Below are 19,661 nucleotides of genomic sequence, written 5' to 3'. Positions count from 1 at the left end.
CAGACAACCATTCACACTCACATTCACACCTACGCTCAATTTAGAGTCACCAGTTAACCTAACCTGCATGTCTTTGGACTGTGGGGGAAACCGGAGCACCCGGAGGAAACCTACGCAGACACGGGGAGAACATGCAAACTCCACACAGACAGGCCCTCGCCGGCCACGGGGCTCGAACCCGGACCTTCTTGCTGTGAGGCGACAGCGCTGACCACCACACCACCGTGCCGCCCATTTTTAAATTAGGTTTTTAAAATTATTTTATGATTTCTACATTATCAAGTCGGTACAAAAAACATTTCAGAGTTCCAAACAGTTTCCCAGCACAAAATGAAATGCTACAGAAAATATTTTTGCATGTCAGCAAAGAAAGCAGCATATTGTTGGACATAAGAGACATTTTCCAGACAGAAAACATAATCAAGGCTGTTGGGTTTTGCTGCAGAATTAAGAAGCAAGTGTGACAAAGTGTCCAGAAGAACTGTGTCTGGATCTGCAAGATGCTCAGTGAAACTAACAGCTGATTTTCTTATAAAACTGCACACATTGTCGCCTACCTGAGACCTGAAATGAATATATATATATATATATATATATATATATATATATATATATATATATATATATATAAAATCTCATTATCTGTAGCCACTTTATCCTGTTCTACAGGGTCGCAGGCAAGCTGGAACCTATCCCAGCTGACTACGGGCGAAAGGCGGGGTACACCCTGGACAAGTCGCCAGGTCATCACAGGGCTGACACATTGACACAGACAACCATTCACACTCACATTCACACCTACGGTCAATTTAGAGTCACCAGTTAACCTAACCTGCATGTCTTTGGACTGTGGGGGAAACCAGAGCACCCGGAGGAAACCCATGCGGACACGGGGAGAACATGCAAACTCCACACAGAAAGGCCCTCGCCAGCCACGGGGCTCGAACCCGGACCTTCTTGCTGTGAGGCGACAGCGCTAACCACTACGCCACCGTGCCACCCATATAATTTTTTAAAGCAAAGGGTCATCTCTCACCAAATATTGACTTTGTTTCATGTATAACTGTTTACTGCTGTTTATAGTGTTTTGAATGTAAAAACATTTAATTTCATTGTTTTTGAAAGCATCTTTGCTCTACAGCATTTCTTTCCATGTGCCTAAGGCTTTTGCACAGTACTGAATATCCTGTACATTTTCCCTAGCGGTGTACACACATGCATGCACGCACGCACGCACGCACGCACACACGTGTCTGTGTGCACAGAACCATTTTTGTTGTACAGTGAAATCTGTTTTAATGTCCAGTGAAATGTTAATAAAGCCAGGCTTGAACACAGAGGCATTGTTTACATTACATTTGTATTTAGAGAACATGTTTACTGACTAAATTGGTGAACAATTAGCTATATTCAGTGTTGTGTAAATGTCCTAAACCAAGTAGCATAAATTAATGTTCTAGTGTTTCTGATTTAAATAGACTTAAACTCCTTATTTTGTCTTTGTCTATGAAATACAGTATGTTTGTCAGTCTTTATGCTTCTGACTTGAAAGATTTGTGTCATAAAAGTGTGCATATGTTCTTAATAATCTGGTGGTTTTGTCCCAAAGGAAATGAATGTACACACTTTGACTAGGCTTCTGATTGTAATGTGAGTAATAAAGTCTTATCTTATCGAGGCAATGTTTGGTTTTTCCATAAACTCGATTAAATCGTGGTTACTAACCATGTGGTTACTAACTCCACATAGTGGAGCCCAATGTGGTCTTCTGCTGTTGCATGCTGAGAGGCTTTTCTGCTCACCACGGTTGTAAAGCGTTGCTATGAGTTACTATATCCTTCCTGGCAGCTCGAACCAATCTGTGGTGGGTTTCCCAAAAGCCTCTTAACACTAAGAGCATTTTAACAAAGAGAGTGTTCGTTGTGCTGCTCGCTCTACCATTTAATGATGATCTTTGTGCTACGATGCTTTTGGGAAACTCGGCAGTGGCCATTTTCCTCTGACCTCTCTTATCAACAAGACATTTCCACCCACAGAGCTGTCGCTCACTCAATGTTTTTTGCACCATTCTGTGTAAACTCTACAGATTGTTGTGTGTGAAAACCCCAGGAGATCGGTAGTTTATGAAATACTCAAACCAGTCTGGCACCAACACCCATGCCACAGTGAAAGTCACAGAGATCACAAATTTTCCCATTCTGATGTTTGAAGTGAACATTAACTGAAGCTATTGATTTGTATCTGCATGATTTTATGCATTATGCTGCTGTCAAGGGATTGGCTGATTAGAGAACTGCATAAAACAGCAGGTGTATGGGTGTACCTAATAAAGTGGCCGGTGAGCGTGCATCACAACAATGCATAATGCCATACAAATATACGGTACTCTCTTTTTTTTTTTACCCTAAACTGCCATCAATCGTAAATCTTCAAGCACAAAATCATTTCTTCTGATATTTTACAAACATTCGAGATCTTGATTCTGACCTAACCTTCACAGACACACCACCTGCAAGTGTTCATTCCCCAAAATATCCCACGCCTAGTGAATGATTCGACCAATTGGCTTCCTGACAGATACTTATCAGGAAAGGTGTTATTGTGTAAAGGTGTGTCTATGGGTGTATTCGAAATGTTCTTTTCTAAGAATCCAGGAACATTGGGTGTGAGACAGGAATATAGGAATGCACCATGGATGTGACACCAGTCCATGACCATAGTGCAGAATTTCACATACAATTAAGAAAAAAGTCTCAAAATATGAACAGACTTGATACTGTACTTTCCTTGATCATCGATGTCTGCTTATGAACCCAAAGTTCAAGTGCTGTTCCAAATACTCCACACCCGCTGTCCTTGTGCCTTTGAGAATGTTGCCAGCTGATGTTTTTTTCTGTCAAACTTGTAATCTGTAAATAGATATGCAAAAAAGTACCATGAAACCTGAAAATTATAATCATACAAGCCAGGTTTTTCTTATTTTTTTGCATAGAAATACAAAAATTTATTTCAATGTTGTTTTTTAAAATAACATTATGGCTAGCTTTGTTTCGTTGTGAATCAAGTTATTTGTCTCATTTATCTTTGACACACTTTTGACTGTTTCAAACTTTAGATTTTTCCCTCAGTGCCCTCCTGTATTCTGGATATTTTCCCAGTAACCCTTTCTGTCCCTGCCTCAGTCCTCGGAGTGTCTCCAGGCTGCTTTGCCTCACACCAAAAGACCTTTCAAGTGATTTCACTTTCACAGACAAATTTTCAGGGCTGCATGGTGGTGTAGTAGTTAGTACTGCCGCCTCACAGCGAGAAGGTTCTGGGTTCAAGCCCAGTGGCCGGCGAGGGCCTTTCTGTGTGGAGTTTGCATGTTGTCCGCGTGGGTTTCCTCCGGGTGCTCCGGTTTCCCCCACAGTCCAAAGACATGCAGGTTAGGTTAACTGGTGACTCTAAATTGACCGTAGGTGTGAATGTGAGTGTGAATGGTTGTCTGTGTCTATGTGTCGACCCTGCGATGATCTGGTGACTTGTCCAGGGTGTACCCTGCCTCTAGCCCATAGTCAGCTGGGATAGGCTCTAGCTTGCCAGCGACCCTGTACAGGATAAGTGGTTATGGATAATGGGTGGATGGATGGATGGAGACAAATTTAATTGTTAGGGGTAAGGTGGTCAGGATAAGTCTTAAGTCAGTCTTTTTCTTGCCTTAACTTTCCGATAAAATCAACCGTCTTTAATATTATTACTGTGTATTTAGTCTTGGCTCATGTAAATTGTGATGTTGACATTATCAACAACCAGTAGGTGAGCTCTCTCTCTCTCTCTCTCTCTCTCTCTCTCTCTCTCTCTCCCCAGCACCAACCAGGAAGCAGCAAAGTGGGTACAGGAACATCTGTCCAAAGGAATGTAGTTTCAGTCTTGCAGATAGTGACCCTGCAAGATTCCTAGTCTTTGAAAAATTATATTCTGTGACTAAAAACTCAGTGACTAATGACACATTGTCTTTAGATGTGAAAGGGTGTCAGACTTTAGTCTTTTAAAAGGATTTTCAGAGCCTTTTCAAAGTTTCCTAGGGTATGGTTAGCATTACTTTTTTTTTTTAATTTGTGAGCTTCTCTCCCTGAGCCCTTAACTTCTCGCATCTGAAATTGCACTGTTTGAACATTCAATCACTCATCTTCTACTACTAAGAGGATCAACCCTATAGTTTGCTTTGGTTTAGTGATGATGATTCTTATGTTTGGCTGAAATTGTATATTTCTGATTTAAAAAGTAGAATAAAATTGAAGATTAGAATGTCCAAGACACTATATTGACACAAAATACTACATTAAAAATGCCTAGATGCCACTTTATTTCTACTAAAAAACTATCATGTGTACACTGCACATTATTAACCCTTTGACGCAAAACATGGGTCAAAAGTGACCCAGCTGAGTTTTTATCTTCTATATCTTTGCAATAAATTAATTCCATCATTCAGTATTCAAGGTATTCCTCAATTAACTTGTTTTTGATCATCATACATCCTTATTTTATTTTTTCCTTTCTTACTTTTTGAATAAAAACCCTTTTTGTATCACTACCCTTCTAATGCACAACATGGGTCAAAAACGACCTGCATTCATTTTCCAGGTTGCTTCATGTATGGCTGAGTGTTTCTATGATATACTTTTGAAATAAATTCATTTTGTCATTTACTTTTCCAAATATGCAGTAAATATCTTGTTTTTGTTTAGCACAAATCATCATTTTTATTTTTCCTTTCTTAAGTTATGAACAAGCACAGCTTTTGTAATTCTACATCAAGTTTACACACATGGGTCAGAAACGACCTGCATGCATTTACTACAGTGTTTGGTGGGAACTGTGAATTGTGCTTGTGTCAGACATTTCACAGCTCAGCACAGCGCCCTTTGCCCATCTGATACATGTAAGTAATGTTTTTCAATTGTTCTAACATTACCTTAGAAAAAAATTGATTATGTTTAGGTTACCTTGAGAGTGAGTGGATTACTTGTCAGAAAGTTACAAGTAATTACTATTAGCTACCTAGCTGTTGACATATTCTACTTTAGTTAGCTAATTTTATTGTAATTGGCTTAGCTAACTACATAGTTAATAAATAAATAACTGGCCCCATTCACTGCTAAAGTAATTACTTGAAACAAATTATTATTATAGTATTAAGACATTTAATTTTAAATCACACTTGGATGACCCATGGTGTAGTAATATAAAAAGTATTTTTGTTCATAAGGTGGGAAAGAAAAAATTTAATTCATGATTTGTGGTAATTAAAAACAAGATATTTAAAGAATACTTGGAATATTCAATCATAAAATAAATTGATTTCAAAAGATAGAGCAAAGAAAAACTCAGTCAGCATGAAATAACCTGGAAAATGAATGTGGGTCATTTTTGACCCATGTTGTGCATTAGAAGGGGTGTGCATATGTTTTGCATCAAAGGGTTAAGTCCCATAATTCCAGTGGGGACAGTTGACATGATGATGGAGTATATCCAGGTTAGCCCATTGGGGACAGTTGGCACATTGCTTATCACATGAGAAAAAACAAAACAAAAAACACCACAGTCTCAGCATTTTAGTCTAGGTTGAAAACATATCTGTTTAGTCAAGCCTTTTGTTAAGTGTTTATGAGGTAAAGGTGTAGATCTGGAGGGTCCTCAGACATGGAGTGTTTTGGTAAACTGGGCTGTATGGATGCTGTCAGTCCTCCACTCGCTTGCTCGCTTGAGTTTGTTGACGGTGTAGTGGCTGCTCCTTATGTCCCGGGGCTCCCTCATGCCTGTGTTACCTTCTGGCTCTCTCCTTTTAGTTATGCTGTCATAGTTAGTTTTGCCGGAGTCCCTGCTTGCACTCAGCGCAAAATGTATACTGTTCTTACTCATCAGGTGACATTGGGTATACCTAACAACCTGTGTTTTCTCTCTCTTTCTCTTTTTCTCCCCCCCACTCTGTCTGTCCCTTTGAGTTACATGTCAATCCTGGGATCGAGATGCTGACCTCCTCTGCTCCTCGGACCTGCCTGATCCATCCTAATGCCCTATGTCTGGCTGGAATCACATCGCTCTTGTGTAGGACAGCCCCATATGGACAGTTGAAAGTCATGCTTGGAAGACACTCTGGACACTTACAGTAATGCTTTTATGGCTGAGGACTATAGTTAACTTGCTAACTTTAGGACTGCAGTTGTCATGAACAGTTTTGTACTCAAGTTTCCATCAATGAAGAGTTATAACATCAACGAAACAGACTTCATGTTAAAACTGCTAAAAATGTTATAATCATATTGTCTGTTATCACCCAGATGAGAATGGGCTCCCTTTTGAGTCTGGTTCCTCTCGAGGTTTCTTCTTCATGTCGTCTGAGGGAGTTTTTCCTTGCCACCGTCGCCACAGGCTTCTCACTGGAGATAAATTAGGGATAAAATTAGCTCATGTTTAAAGTCATTAAAATTCTGTAAAGCTGCTTTGCGACAAAGTCTATTGTTAAAAGCGGTATACAAATAAACTTGACTTGACTTTGTCACTAAAGGGTTAAAAAAATGAATACTTAAGATTAGGTATAAAACTAAATGCTAAAAGTTCCTTTTGCATATTTAAAAATATGCTTTAAATTTATGCTGTATAAGATAACCTGAAATAGAATTTGTGACGAGTCATGGAATCCACGGACACATGTCGGCCGAAACGAATCTGAGAAAATCGCAAAAGAAGCATTTTTTTCGAAAAAAAAAAAAATGCTTCTTTTGCGATTTTCTCGGATTCATTTCGGCCGACATGTGTCCATGGATTCCATGACTCGTCACATTTATCATATCTCAGGTTAGACATGCAATCAGGAGAAATGTAATTGGTTTGTTGTCAAAGTGCAAACTTTTTGTTGCCTTGTTGGGATAATACTTGTTTAAATTTCCACAACCAGAGCTGTGCCACGTTTCCACTCATGGATCCACATGCTATCACGTATGGGAAAGGCTTGTATGAGGATAGTACAAACTTCAACCTTGATGGTGTTTATAAGTGACAAGAAGAATTACTGTATGTGTGTACTCAGTATCAAGTAGATAATTACTGCTTATATAAACATTAACATCTTGTCCTTCAACTACTCATCATTATGCCTGAACTCTGTCCTGACTTTGCTAAGTTGTTTTCTTTTGGCAACTAGAAGGTAGGACTGTAGTATCGTTTATTGGTCAAGACACATGGTGATTGATGATTTGTGACAGGAGGTTTGAGGATCTTTACAAGGTACTTTCAAACTTTAATCAGCTGATGTATGTGGCACATTATATATAACACCGGTCAGCCATAACATTATGACCACTGACAGATATAGTGAATAACACTGATTATCTCTTTACAATGGCACCTGCCTTATATTAGGCAGTGAGACAACAGTCAGTTTTCGAAGTCGATGTGGTGGAAGCAGGAAATATGGGCAAGCCTAAGGATCTGAGAGACTTTGACAAGGGTCAATTTGTGATGGCTAGATGACTGGATCTGAGCAGAAACTGCTGAAAAAGTTAATGCTGGCTAAAACAGAAAGGTGTTAGCATTAACTTTTTCAGCAGTTTGTGCTACAGTAGCTCTTCTGTGGGATTGGAACATATGGGCTAGCCTTCGTGCCCCATGTGAATCAATGAGCCTTCGACACCCATGACCCTGTCGCCGGTTCCCTGGTTGTCCTTCCTTGGGCCACTTTTGGTAGGTACTAACCACTGCATACCAGGAACACCCCACAAAATGTGCCATTTTGGAGATGCTCAGTTATTATTATTATGGGGGAATATTTTATCTCAGTGACTTTGACAATGTTGTTGGTGCCAGATGGTCTGCCTTGGATATTTCAGAAACTCCTAATTTCTGTGGATTTCCATTCACAGTAAAGTTTTTGACACAATGGTGAGAAAAACAATGACATATATATATATATATATATATATATATATATATATATATATATATATATATATATTAGTGCTGTCAAAAATGTCGCGTTATTATCGCGTTAACTTGACTCAATTTTAACGGCGATAATTTTTTTATCGCGAGATTAACGCTCTGTGACATGATGTAGGTTTTTCATAAGCTTTTGAAACTGCCAGGAACTTGGAACAGAGACTTTGCTTAGAAAAACGATAGCAGCTACAGTGGTGCTTGAAAGTTTGTGAACCCTTTAGAATTTTCTATATTTCTGCATAAATATGACCGAAAACATCATCAGATTTTCACACAAGTCCTAGAAGTAGATAAAGAGAACCCAGTTAAACAAATGAGACAAAAATATTATCCTTGGTCATTTATTTATTGAGGAAAATTATCCAATATTATGTATCTGTGAGTGGCAAAAGTATGTGAACCTTTGCTTTCAGTATCTGGTCTGACCCCCTTGTGCAGCAATAACTGCAACTAAACATTTCCGGTAACTGTTGATCAGTCCTGCACACTGGCTTGGAGGAATTTTAGGCCATTCCTCTGTACAGAACAGCTTCAGCTCTGGGACGTTGGTGGGTTTCCTCACATGAACTGATCGCTTCAGGTCCTTCCAAAACATTTTGATTGGATTAAGGTCAGGACTTTGACTTGGCCATTCCAAAACATTAACTTTATTCTTCTTTAACCATTCTTTGGTAGAACGACTTGGGTGCTTAGGGTCATTGTCTTGCTGCATGACACACCTTCTCTTGAGATTCAGTTCATGGACAGATGTCCTGACATTTTCCTTTAGAATTCGCTGGTATAATTCAGAATTCATTGTTCCATCAATGATGGTAAGCCATCCTGGCCCAGATGCAGCAAAACAGGCCCAAACTATGATACTACCACCACCATGTTTCACAGATGGGATAAGGTTCTTATGCTGGAATGCAGTGTTTTCCTTTCTCCAAACATAATGCTTCTCATTGAAACCAAAAAGTTCTATTTTGGTCTCATCCGTCCACAAAACATTTTTCCAATAGCCTTCTGGCTTGTCCACGTGATCTTTAGCAAACTGCAGACGAGCAGCAACATTCTTTTTGGAGAGCAGTGGCTTTCTCCTTGCAACCCTGCCATGCACACCCTTGTTGTTCAGTGTTCTCCTGATGGTGGACTCATGAACATTAGCCAATGTGAGAGAGGCCTTCAGTTGCTTAGAAGTTACCCTGGGGTCCTTTGTGACCTCGCCGACTATTACACGCCTTGCTCTTGGAGTGATCTTTGTTGGTCGACCACTCCTGGGGAGGGTAACAATGGTCTTGAATTTCCTCCATTTGTACACAATCTGTCTGACTGTGGATTGGTGGAGTCCAAACTCTTTCGAGATGGTTTTGTAACCTTTTCCAGCCTGATGAGCATCAACAGCACTTTTTCTGAGGCCCTCAGAAATCTCCTTTGTTCGTGCCATGATACACTTCCACAAACAGGTGTTGTGAAGATCAGACTTTGATAGATCCCTGTTCTTTAAATAAAACAGGGTGCCCACTCACACCTGATTGTCATCCCATTGTTTGAAAACACCTGACTCTAATTTCTAATTTCAAATTAACTGCTAATCCTAGAGGTTCACATACTTTTGCCACTCACAGATATGTAATATTGGATCATTTTCCTGAATAAATAAATGACCAAGTATAATATTTTTGTCTCATTTGTTTAACTGGGTTCTCTTTATCTACTTTTAGGACTTGTGTGAAAATCTGATGATGTTTTAGGTCATATTTATGCAGAAATATAGAAAATTCTAAAGGGTTCACAAACTTTCAAGCACCACTGTAGACTGTAATGCCACACCCCGCACAGCCAGAGTCCTCTGCCCTCCCCCCAAAGAACCAGCGCGGGCAGGGCGCGCTAGCCCCGCGCCTCGGGAAGAAGAGCCACGGTGCTCGGCTTAGGTTTCGTTTTCCCATCGGCGGCTCCAGCCCGACTTTGCAGTGGCTGTGACAAGACGTGTTATGCTCTGCAATAAATAAAAAAACATTGGTACAAAGCAAGCCCATTCACTTTTTTATGCTGATAAGAGAATTACAATGGTTTTTCATGTGACAAAAATGTGCGATTAAATTGCGATTAATCGCGAGTTAACTATGACAGTCGCGACATTAATCGCGATTAAATATTTTAATCGCTTGACAGCACTAATATATATATATATATATATATATATATATATATATATATATATATATGACACTCTGGTCATATATATATATATACAGTATATATATATATATATATATATATATATATATATATATATATATATATATATACACATACCAGTAAGCAGATGTGTGGCAGAAATGCACTGCTGATAAATGAGATTAATGTGTTAAAGATGTAATATAATAAAAATTTAAATATACAAAATACAGGTGGCATGGTGGTGTAGTGGTTAGCACTGTCCCCTCACAGCAAGAAGATTCTGGGTTTAAGCCCAGTGGCCGACGGGGACCTTTCTGTATGGAGTTTGCATGTTCTCCCTGTGTCTGGGTAGCTTTCCTCCCACAGTCCAACGACATGCAGGTTAGGTTAATTGGTGTCTCTAAATTGACCGGAGGTGTGAATGAGAATGTGAATGGTTGTTTGTCTCTAAATTGGTTGTGTCTATGTGTGTGTCAGCCCTGCGATGACCTGGCGACTTGTCCAGGGTGTACCCTGCCTTTCGCCCATAGTCAGCTGGGATAGGTTCCAGCTTGCCCGTGACCCTGCACAAGATAAATGGTTACAGATAATGGATGGATAGATATACAAAATATGTCCAAAAGTTTGTGGACACCTGACGATCACACCTTGCTGAACATGCTGTTCTAGATTTAGTCCACCTTTTGCCGTGATCTTGACCCTGTTTGGATCAATTCCAAAATTTTATCAGTTCATCTGCAGTTTACAGTGATAATTCAATAGAAATCCTACACACATTCAACCACACATTTTTGAGATATCTCTCCACCACCTAGTGGAGGAGGCATAAAAATACAGTCATCAAATACTTGATTAGGAACACTATACTAATACTGGGTAGGGCCTCCATTTGCTCTCAAAAAAGCCTCAATTCTTTGCGGTATGGATTCCACAAGAAGTTGGAAACATTCCTTTGAGATTCTGGTCCATGTTGACATGAATGCATCACACAATTTGTATTTCATATTTATGAGGTGTTGCACAGTCAGTCTCCTCAGTACAGCCATGACATCCTCATTCCAATGTTCTGCTCTCAGGACACTCTGGTCATTTGGTCAGTTGCTTCACTCTGTCCCCAGTCACGGTTAAAATCAAAGGGAGATCAGGCTTTTTCATTTGCTGCCCCTAAGCTCTGGAATGGTTTCCCTCTCCATATAAGGTCCTTCCCATCTATTGATACTTTTAAACCTTGCCTTAAAACACACTTTTACTCTTTGGCATTTAATGTACCATAATAATGCCTTGAGTTATTTTAATTTGGTGTTCCATGTGTAAAGTAGTTGCTTTCTGTCCTGTAGCTATCTATGACTTTCTACTATTTTATCTAACCAGTATCGGTCTATCTTATTTTTTAATACTCTATTTGCTCTTAACTAGTTTATGTTCCTTTATTAAGAAGAAGAAGAAGAAACCTTTATTCGTCACATGCACACTTCAAGCACAGTGAAATTCATCCTCTGCATTTAACCCATCTGAAGCAGTGAACACATGCACACACTCAGAGCAGTGGGCAGCCACACCAGAGCGCCCGGGGAGCAGTCAGGGGATCGGTGCCTTGCTCAAGGGCACCTCAGCCCAAGGCCGCCCCACGTCAAACTAACCTATTATTGTTTTATTGTACAGCACTTTGGAGCAAGTCCTGTTGCTTGATAAATGTTCTGTAGAAATAAAGTTGACTTGACTTTTCTGATCACCACAAATGTACAGAGTGTTTATCTGAGTTACTGTAGCCTTTCTGTCAGCTCTGGCCATTCTCTGTTGACCTCTCTCATCAACAAGGTGTTTTGTCTGCAGAACTGTCGCACACTGGATGCTTTTCTTTATTGTACCATTCTAAGTAAACTCTACAGACTGTCGTGTGAAAATCCTAGGAGATCAGCACTTATAGGACCATCTGGCACCAACAGTCATGCCATGATCAAAATCACTGAGATTACTCACTCTCTCTTTTTTTTGTCTCATTCTGATAGTTGATGTGAATATTACTAGAAGCTGATGGCCTGTATCTCCATGATTTTGTGCACTGCACTGCTGCCACATGATTGGCTTATTAGATAACTGAATGAACAAGTAGGTGTACAGGTGTTCCTGGCACAGTGGTATAGTGGTTAGCACTGTTGCCTCACAGCAAGAAGGTTCTGGGTTTGCGCCCAGTAACCAACGGCGGCCTTTCTGTGTGGAGTTTGCATGTTCTCTCTGTGTCTGTGTGGGTTTCTTCCAGGTGCCACAGTCCAAAGACATGCAGGTTAGGTTAATTGGTGGCTCTAAATTGAGCGTAGGTGTGAGTGTGAGTGTGAATGGTTGTTTGTCTCTGTGTGTCAGCCCTGTGATGACCTGGCAACTTGTCCAGGGTGTACCCCGCCTCTCACCTATAGTCAGCTGGGATAGGCTCCAGCTTGCCTGTGACCCTGTGGAACAGGATAAAGCGGCTACAGATAATGGATGGATGGATGATGGCCTGTATCTCCATGATTTTGTGCACTGCACTGCTGCCACATGATTGGCTTATTAGATAACTGAATGAACGAGTAGGTGTACAGGTGCTCCTGGCACAGTGGTATAGTGGTTAGCACTGTCGCCTCACAGCAAGAAGGTTCTGGGTTTGCGCCCAGTAACCGACGGCGGCCTTTCTGTGTGGAGTTTGCATGTTCTCTCTGTGTCTGTGTGGGTTTCTTCCAGGTGCCACAGTCCAAAGGCATGCAGGTCAGGTTAATTGGTGGCTCTAAATTGAGCGTAGGTGTGAGTGTGAGTGTGAATGGTTGTTTGTCTCTGTGTGTCAGCCCTGTGATGACCTGGCAACTTGTCCAGGGTGAACCCCGCCTCTCACCTATAGTCAGCTGGGATAGGCTCCAGCTTGCCTGCGACCCTGTAGAACAGGATAAAGCGGCTACAGATAATGGATGGATGGATGGATGGATGGATGGATGGATGGATGAATGATGGCCTGTATCTCCATGATTTTGTGCACTGCACTGCTGCCACATGATTGGCTTATTAGATAACTGAATGAACGAGTAGGTGTACAGGTGTTCCTGGCACGGTGGTGTAGTGGTTAACACTGTCGCCTCACAGCAAGAAGGTTCTGGGTTTGCGTCCAGTAACTGACGGCGGCCTTTCTGCATGGAGTTTGCATATGCCACAGTCCAAAGACATGTGGTTAGGCTAACTCGCTACTCTAAATTGTCCATAGGTGTGAATGTTTGTGTGAATGGTTGAGATGAGAAAACCTGTATAATAATCCAGTCGAAGGCAACAGGAAACCACTACTGTACACTACCGTTCAAAAGTTTGGGGTCACCCAGACAATTTTGTGTTTTCCATGAAAAGTCACACTTTTATTTACCACCATAAGTTGTAAAATGAATCGAAAATATAGTCAAGACATTTTTCTGGCCATTTTGAGCATTTAATCGACCCCACAAATGTGATGCTCCAGAAACTCAATCTGCTCAAAGGAAGGTCAGTTTTATAGCTTCTCTAAAGAGCTCAACTGTTTTCAGCTGTGCTAACATGATTGTACAAGGGTTTTCTAATCCTCCATTAGCCTTCTGAGGCAATGAGCAAACACATTGTACCATTAGAACACTGGAGTGAGAGTTGCTGGAAATGGGCCTCTATACACCTATGGAGATATTGCACCAAAAACCAGCAGCTAGAATAGTCATTTACCACATTAGCAATGTATAGACTGGATTTCTGATTAGTTTAAATTGATCTTCATTGAAAAGAACAGTGCTTTTCTTTCAAATATAAGGACATTTCAAAGTGACCCCAAACTTTTGAATGGTAGTGTAATTGAAACATCGATGGCGGCCAGAGCGGACCTGCCATCAGGCAGAACATTCAAGAAGAAGAAGACAGGTGTTCCTAATAAAGAGGACAGTGAGTGTACATTAGATTAGATTAGATTAGATTAGATTAGATTAGATTAGATTAGATTAGATTAGATTAGATTCAACTTTATTGTCATTACTCAGTATAAATACAGGGTAACGAAATGCAGTTAGCATCTAATCAGAAGTGCAAATAGCAGAAATGCAGTATAATACAAATAAATACAGTATGTGCAGATAAGCAATATGTATAGATGAATGCAGTTATGTACAGCTAGTGCAAATGAGATGGTTATAGTGAGTAGAGAATGTACAGATAAATAAATAGGATGTTCAATAGTTCTGTGCAGTATATGTATGGTAGTTAAGGGAGAAGTAATTACAGGTAGGGCTATAAAAAAGGGTGGTTATAATTATAACTAGACAGGGACACTCTAACGAGTGCAAACCCCGCCTTTTCCCCATTAAAATACATTGGGCGAAAATTTCGAAGTTCTGCCATGACCTTGACCTTTGACCTCCAAAATTTAATGGTTTCCTTCCTGGGTGATTGGCAACACGTACAAAATTTGGTCCAAATCGATCCATTGGTTCTTGAGATATCTTGCAGACACACAGACAAACAGACAGACAGACAGATACACACACACACAGACTGACGCAGGTGAAAATAATAACCCCTCCGACTACTGTTGGCGGGGTTAATTATCCTTAAGGCTATATACAGAAGTAGCTAACTTGCTATGCAGATGTCTTGTGAATATAAAAGAATAAGAGTTGAATAGGCATACAGAATATACACATATACATCTGTGCAGCGGTGGTGTAGTGGTTAGCGCTGTCGCCTCACAGCAAGAAGGTCCTGGGTTCGAGCCCCGGGGCTGGCGAGGGCCTTTCTGTGCAGAGTTTGCATGTTCTCCCCGTGTCCGTGTGGGTTTCCTCCGGGTGCTCCGGTTTCCCCCACAGTCCAAAGACATGCAGGTTAGGTTAACTGGTGGCTCTAAATTGACCGTAGGTGTGAATGTGAGTGTGAATGGTTGTCTGTGTCTATGTGTCAGCCCTGTGATGACCTGGCGACTTGTCCAGGGTGTACCCCGCCTTTCGCCCGTAGTCAGCTGGGATAGGCTCCAGCTTGCCTGCGACCCTGTAGAAGGATAAAGCGGCTAGAGATGATGAGATGAGATGAGACATCTGTGCAGTATATGTACAAAAGTTATGGGAGAAGTATGTACAGGTAGGGCTATAAAAAAGGGGTGGTTATAATTATCCTTAAGGCTATATACGAAGAACTAACTTGCAATACAGATGTCTAGTGAATATACAAACAATAAAAGTTAAATAGGCATTCAGAATATACACACATACATACATACATATATACACCTATAAATGCACACCTAAACTCAAGTGTGGATGTAAGCATATACATATATACACACATATCATTCGAGAAAGAAATTCTCGTTCACTTATATGTTCATAAATGACTGACTGTCGTACAATAATAACGACAGGACTCTAAACTTGTTTTAATTTGAACTTTTGGTTTGAAAGATTTGGTTGAACGCAACCGGAAGTGAACGCTGGTCCTAGTTTACGATTTTGTGCTAACTCCGGAAACTGCTAGCTTAGCTTTTTGGCTGTTTAATAAATATGTTAAGCGTATACGTGTTGTATTTGCGGGTTTGTTTATTTTATCGCGAAAAGTTCTGAACGTAATTGGATGCTGTTAACAGGTTAATACTGAGAGGATTTGGGTTGAGTTAGTTGTAGACAGCTGGCTAACGATCAGAAGTCGCTGGGTGTTGTGATGGTTAGCGTTAGCTGTTAGCTAGCTCAGTTATCACACGGCGTTTAAACGGAGGAAACCGAGGTACCTGATGGATATTTTTATCGTATTTTATGTTTTAACCAGCTTGGCTTGAGAGTGTTGAGTGTAGCGAGTGTAATATTGCCTGGGTTGTTGATTTAGTTAACGTGAATTCGTCACTATATTTATTTAATGTGTTGGTTTATTCAGAGTGGAGCACAGCTATGGATCCAGTCGAGCACATGCGGATGTTTCCCATGAGCCTGTGAGCTCAGACTGACTTTTTAATGGGATTCGAGCCGCGTCTCTGCCAGATTTGTGGGCGATATTCGCGCAGACGGAAGAAGAACCGGCGGCCCGAATGGAGTCATTGGCAGGCTACGTTTATAAAGCGGCCAGTGAAGGCAGAGTCCTGACCCTCGCTGCTCTTTTACTCAACCATTCTGCCTCTGAGACCCGGTACCTGTTAGACTATACGACACAGTTGGCTGGCCAACGCTCAACTCCTCTCATCATAGCAGCAAGAAACGGCCATGACAAAGTGGTCCGTCTGCTTCTGGACCACTACCGAGTGGACACTGAGCAGACCGGGACAGTCAGGTTTGACGGGTAAGAATGTTGAACACTATTGTACAGATTAACCCGGTTGTAACTAATACCAAACAACAACTACTTCTTCCTTACCTTTTTCCAGGTACGTCATCGACGGAGCCACGGCTCTTTGGTGCGCAGCGGGTGCAGGACACTTTGAGGTCGTGCGGCTTCTCGTGTCTCACAATGCCAACGTGAACCACACCACCCTGACCAACTCGACCCCTCTCAGGGCAGCCTGCTTCGATGGACGGCTGGACATTGTGCACTACCTGGTGGAGCATAACGCTGACATCAGCATCGCCAACAAGTACGACAATACCTGTCTGATGATAGCTGCTTATAAGGGACACACAGACGTGGTGCGCTTCTTACTAGAGCAGAGCGCCAACCCAAATGCCAAAGCCCACTGTGGTGCCACGGCACTGCACTTCGCCGCCGAAGCTGGCCATCTGGAAATTGTGAAGGAACTGGTGCGATGTCAGGCAGCGATGGTGGTGAACGGCCACGGCATGACACCACTCAAAGTGGCGGCAGAAAGCTGCAAGGCAGACGTTGTTGAGCTGCTTCTCTCCCACGCTGACTGCGACCCTCATAGCCGTATCGAAGCTTTAGAGCTGCTTGGAGCTTCGTTTGCTAACGACCGTGAGAATTACGACATCCTCAAGACATACCATTACTTGTATCTGGCCATGCTGGAGCGCTACCGAGACCCTGAGAGGATCATCGCCAAAGAGCTCCCGCCGCCCGTGGAAGCTTACGGTGGTCGGATGGAGTGTAGGACCCCGCAGGATCTGGAGGCGATCAGGCAGGACCGTGACGCACTGCACATGGAAGGTCTGATGGTTCGTGAGCGCATTCTGGGAACGGACAATGTAGATGTTTCCCATCCCATCATATACCGTGGTGCCGTCTACGCTGACAACATGGAGTTTGAGCAGTGCATTAAGCTGTGGCTACATGCCTTGCACCTGCGCCAACGAAGCAACCGGAACACACACAAGGACCTCTTGCGTTTTGCACAAGTTTTTTCACAGATGGTGCACCTGAAGGAGCCAGTTCAGGCACCTGACGTTGAGCAGGTGTTGTGCTGCAGTGTTTTGGAGATCCGGCGCAGCATGGCGCGATTGGAAACCGCTTCTGAGGCTGAGCGTCCAGTCTGCACCGACAACTACGAGTCAAACATTTTTACATTTCTCTACCTGGTGTGCATCTCTACCAAGACGCAGTGCGATGACGAGGACCGTGCACGCATCAACAAGCAGATTTATGACCTAATCCGGCTCGACCCGCGCACCCGAGAAGGCTCGTCGCTGCTCCACCTGGCCGCCAGCTCCAGCACTCCAGTGGATGATTTCCACACAAATGATGTGTGCAGCTTCCCCAACGCGCAAGTCACCAAAATACTACTGGACTGTGGGGCACAAGTGAACTGCGTTGATAATGAAGGAAACAGCCCTTTGCACCTCATAGTGCAGTACAATCGGCCCATCAGTGACTTCCTTACCCTGCATGCCATCATCATTAGTCTGGTGGAAGCCGGAGCTCACACTGACATGACCAACAAGCAGAAGAAGACCCCGTTGGAGAAGAGCACCACAGGAGTCTCGGAGATCCTCCTGAAAACGCAGATGAAAATGAGTCTAAAGTGCCTGGCTGCTCGGGCTGTCCGACAGCATCACATCCTCTACCGAGATCAGATTCCTAAAAGCCTGGAGGAGTTTGTTGAGTTTCACTAATCGAGATATTTCTTTCAGTTTCTAAAATTTTTATTAGCTGATCTGATGGTGCTGGGAATTCTTGATTTTTTTTTTTTTTAAACACTTTTCCCCTTTGTTAAAAGTGCTAGTCCCATGGAGCTGAAAATGGCTTTTACATTCTTATGTATCTGATGGACAAATTTGTCTGGACTGAGGCAAGATTTTTCCTGAATTCCTCCTCCTCCTCCTCCTCCTCCTCCAAAAAAAAAAAGATTACACATGACATACTCACGCAATGCACATTTTCTAGGCTGGTAATCGTTTACACTCACTTCATACAAAGTAATTGGATGTGAAAAATGGTCTTGAAATAATCCATCAGTGCTTTTTGGGATAAGAAACTGAACTGAACAATCCCCTGAGAGAACAGCTTTTTACTGACTGCACTTTGCTGAAGAAGATTTAGTTTTGTTTTATTAACATATTTTATTAAAAATTATTTAAATCATTATCAGAAGATCTATTTTCTAAGGAATCTTTAGCAGAGGAATGATGTACTAAAATCTAAACCTTCTTTACCAGGCTGGATACACACTTTTTATAAATAAATACACTAAGCCATGCCTGTGACAGGTTTTTTGTTTTAAATTTTATTTCTTTGATTCTTCAACTTTTCCCATTACGCCACTGTAAAGTCATTTGAATCTACATGGCCTTGTGCTGCTGTGCCTTTTGTGGCCTTATTCTGGATGGTGCTCGGATCTTTCTATTAAAGTCTGAGAAAGCAACAGCACGTTACATGTGGCTCTCTGTGCCAGGAAGAGGCAAGTCTGCAGACCTGACTTCTTTGTTGTCTGTCTTTGAGAACTGGTGATTGTTATGAGGTTGTACTTTTATTTTTAATCTCATGAACCAATATTAAGCCAACATTAAATGTATTGCCATCTCTGCTTTACACAGTCTGATTTAAGAGGTCATTCATTCATGAGTTCAGTTCATGTTCTCAGTAGGTACATCTTTAACTGTATAAGATAACGCGTGTGTTGTTTCATCCATTCACGGAAATATTTATACATATACTCATGGATGGAGAGTGCAGTGTGATGCAGTCCACCTTAATTTGGTTAAACGTGCTCACCTTGCTCCAGTAGCACCATAGCGCTTTTTAAATTTTTTTTTTAAACCAGTGCTTTTCAAGCGGTTAAGATAATGTTTATCACTAAACGTAAATTTAATCTTTTAATGTTCACCGAGTCAACTTTTAGCTAACAATCAACAATGTGCTCAAAGTAGAAATGGCACAATACTGTTTTTCAGACACCAATCACATTACCATAGTTTGCTGTTTTTATTCTCCTTCTATAGTCTGATGTTAGCTCTCCGAAAGAGGATGCTCAGATGCTACATATTATCGACTCTATTGTATGCATCATAGACATGGACCACAAACAAGAAGACTATAGATAAGTTGGAGGCTTTTGAAATGTGGACATACAGAAGAATGATGCGTATCTCATACACTGAATGAAAGACAAACGAAGAAGT

The 19,661-nt window shown here is 41.5% G+C and overlaps 1 protein-coding gene across 1 annotated transcript; it reads left to right on the top strand.

The window, feature by feature from the left end:
- The first annotated feature begins 15,599 nt into the window (after window positions 1–15,599).
- On the top strand, window positions 15,600–19,071 carry fem1b (fem-1 homolog b). Its single transcript, XM_060908703.1, has 2 exons — window positions 15,600–16,434; window positions 16,520–19,071. Exons 1-2 carry the CDS (start codon window positions 16,187–16,189, stop codon window positions 18,153–18,155), a joined length of 1,884 nt encoding a protein of 627 aa, XP_060764686.1. The 5' UTR covers window positions 15,600–16,186; the 3' UTR covers window positions 18,156–19,071.
- The last annotated feature ends 590 nt before the right edge of the window (window positions 19,072–19,661 follow it).

This window comes from Neoarius graeffei, chromosome 2 (genome assembly GCF_027579695.1).
Source record: "Neoarius graeffei isolate fNeoGra1 chromosome 2, fNeoGra1.pri, whole genome shotgun sequence".
Taxonomy (NCBI): domain Eukaryota; kingdom Metazoa; phylum Chordata; class Actinopteri; order Siluriformes; family Ariidae; genus Neoarius; species Neoarius graeffei.
Note: the sequence above shows the minus strand (reverse complement) of the source record. Positions and strands in the feature narration are given on the sequence as shown.

Coding starts and splice junctions, on each gene's coding strand:
- fem1b (XM_060908703.1), top strand. CDS start 16,187: ATGGAGTCATTGGCAGGCTACGTTTATAAAGCGGCCAGTGAAGGCAGA. Junction 16,435..16,519: donor GGGACAGTCAGGTTTGACGG/GTAAGAATGTTG, acceptor ACCTTTTTCCAG/GTACGTCATCGACGGAGCCA.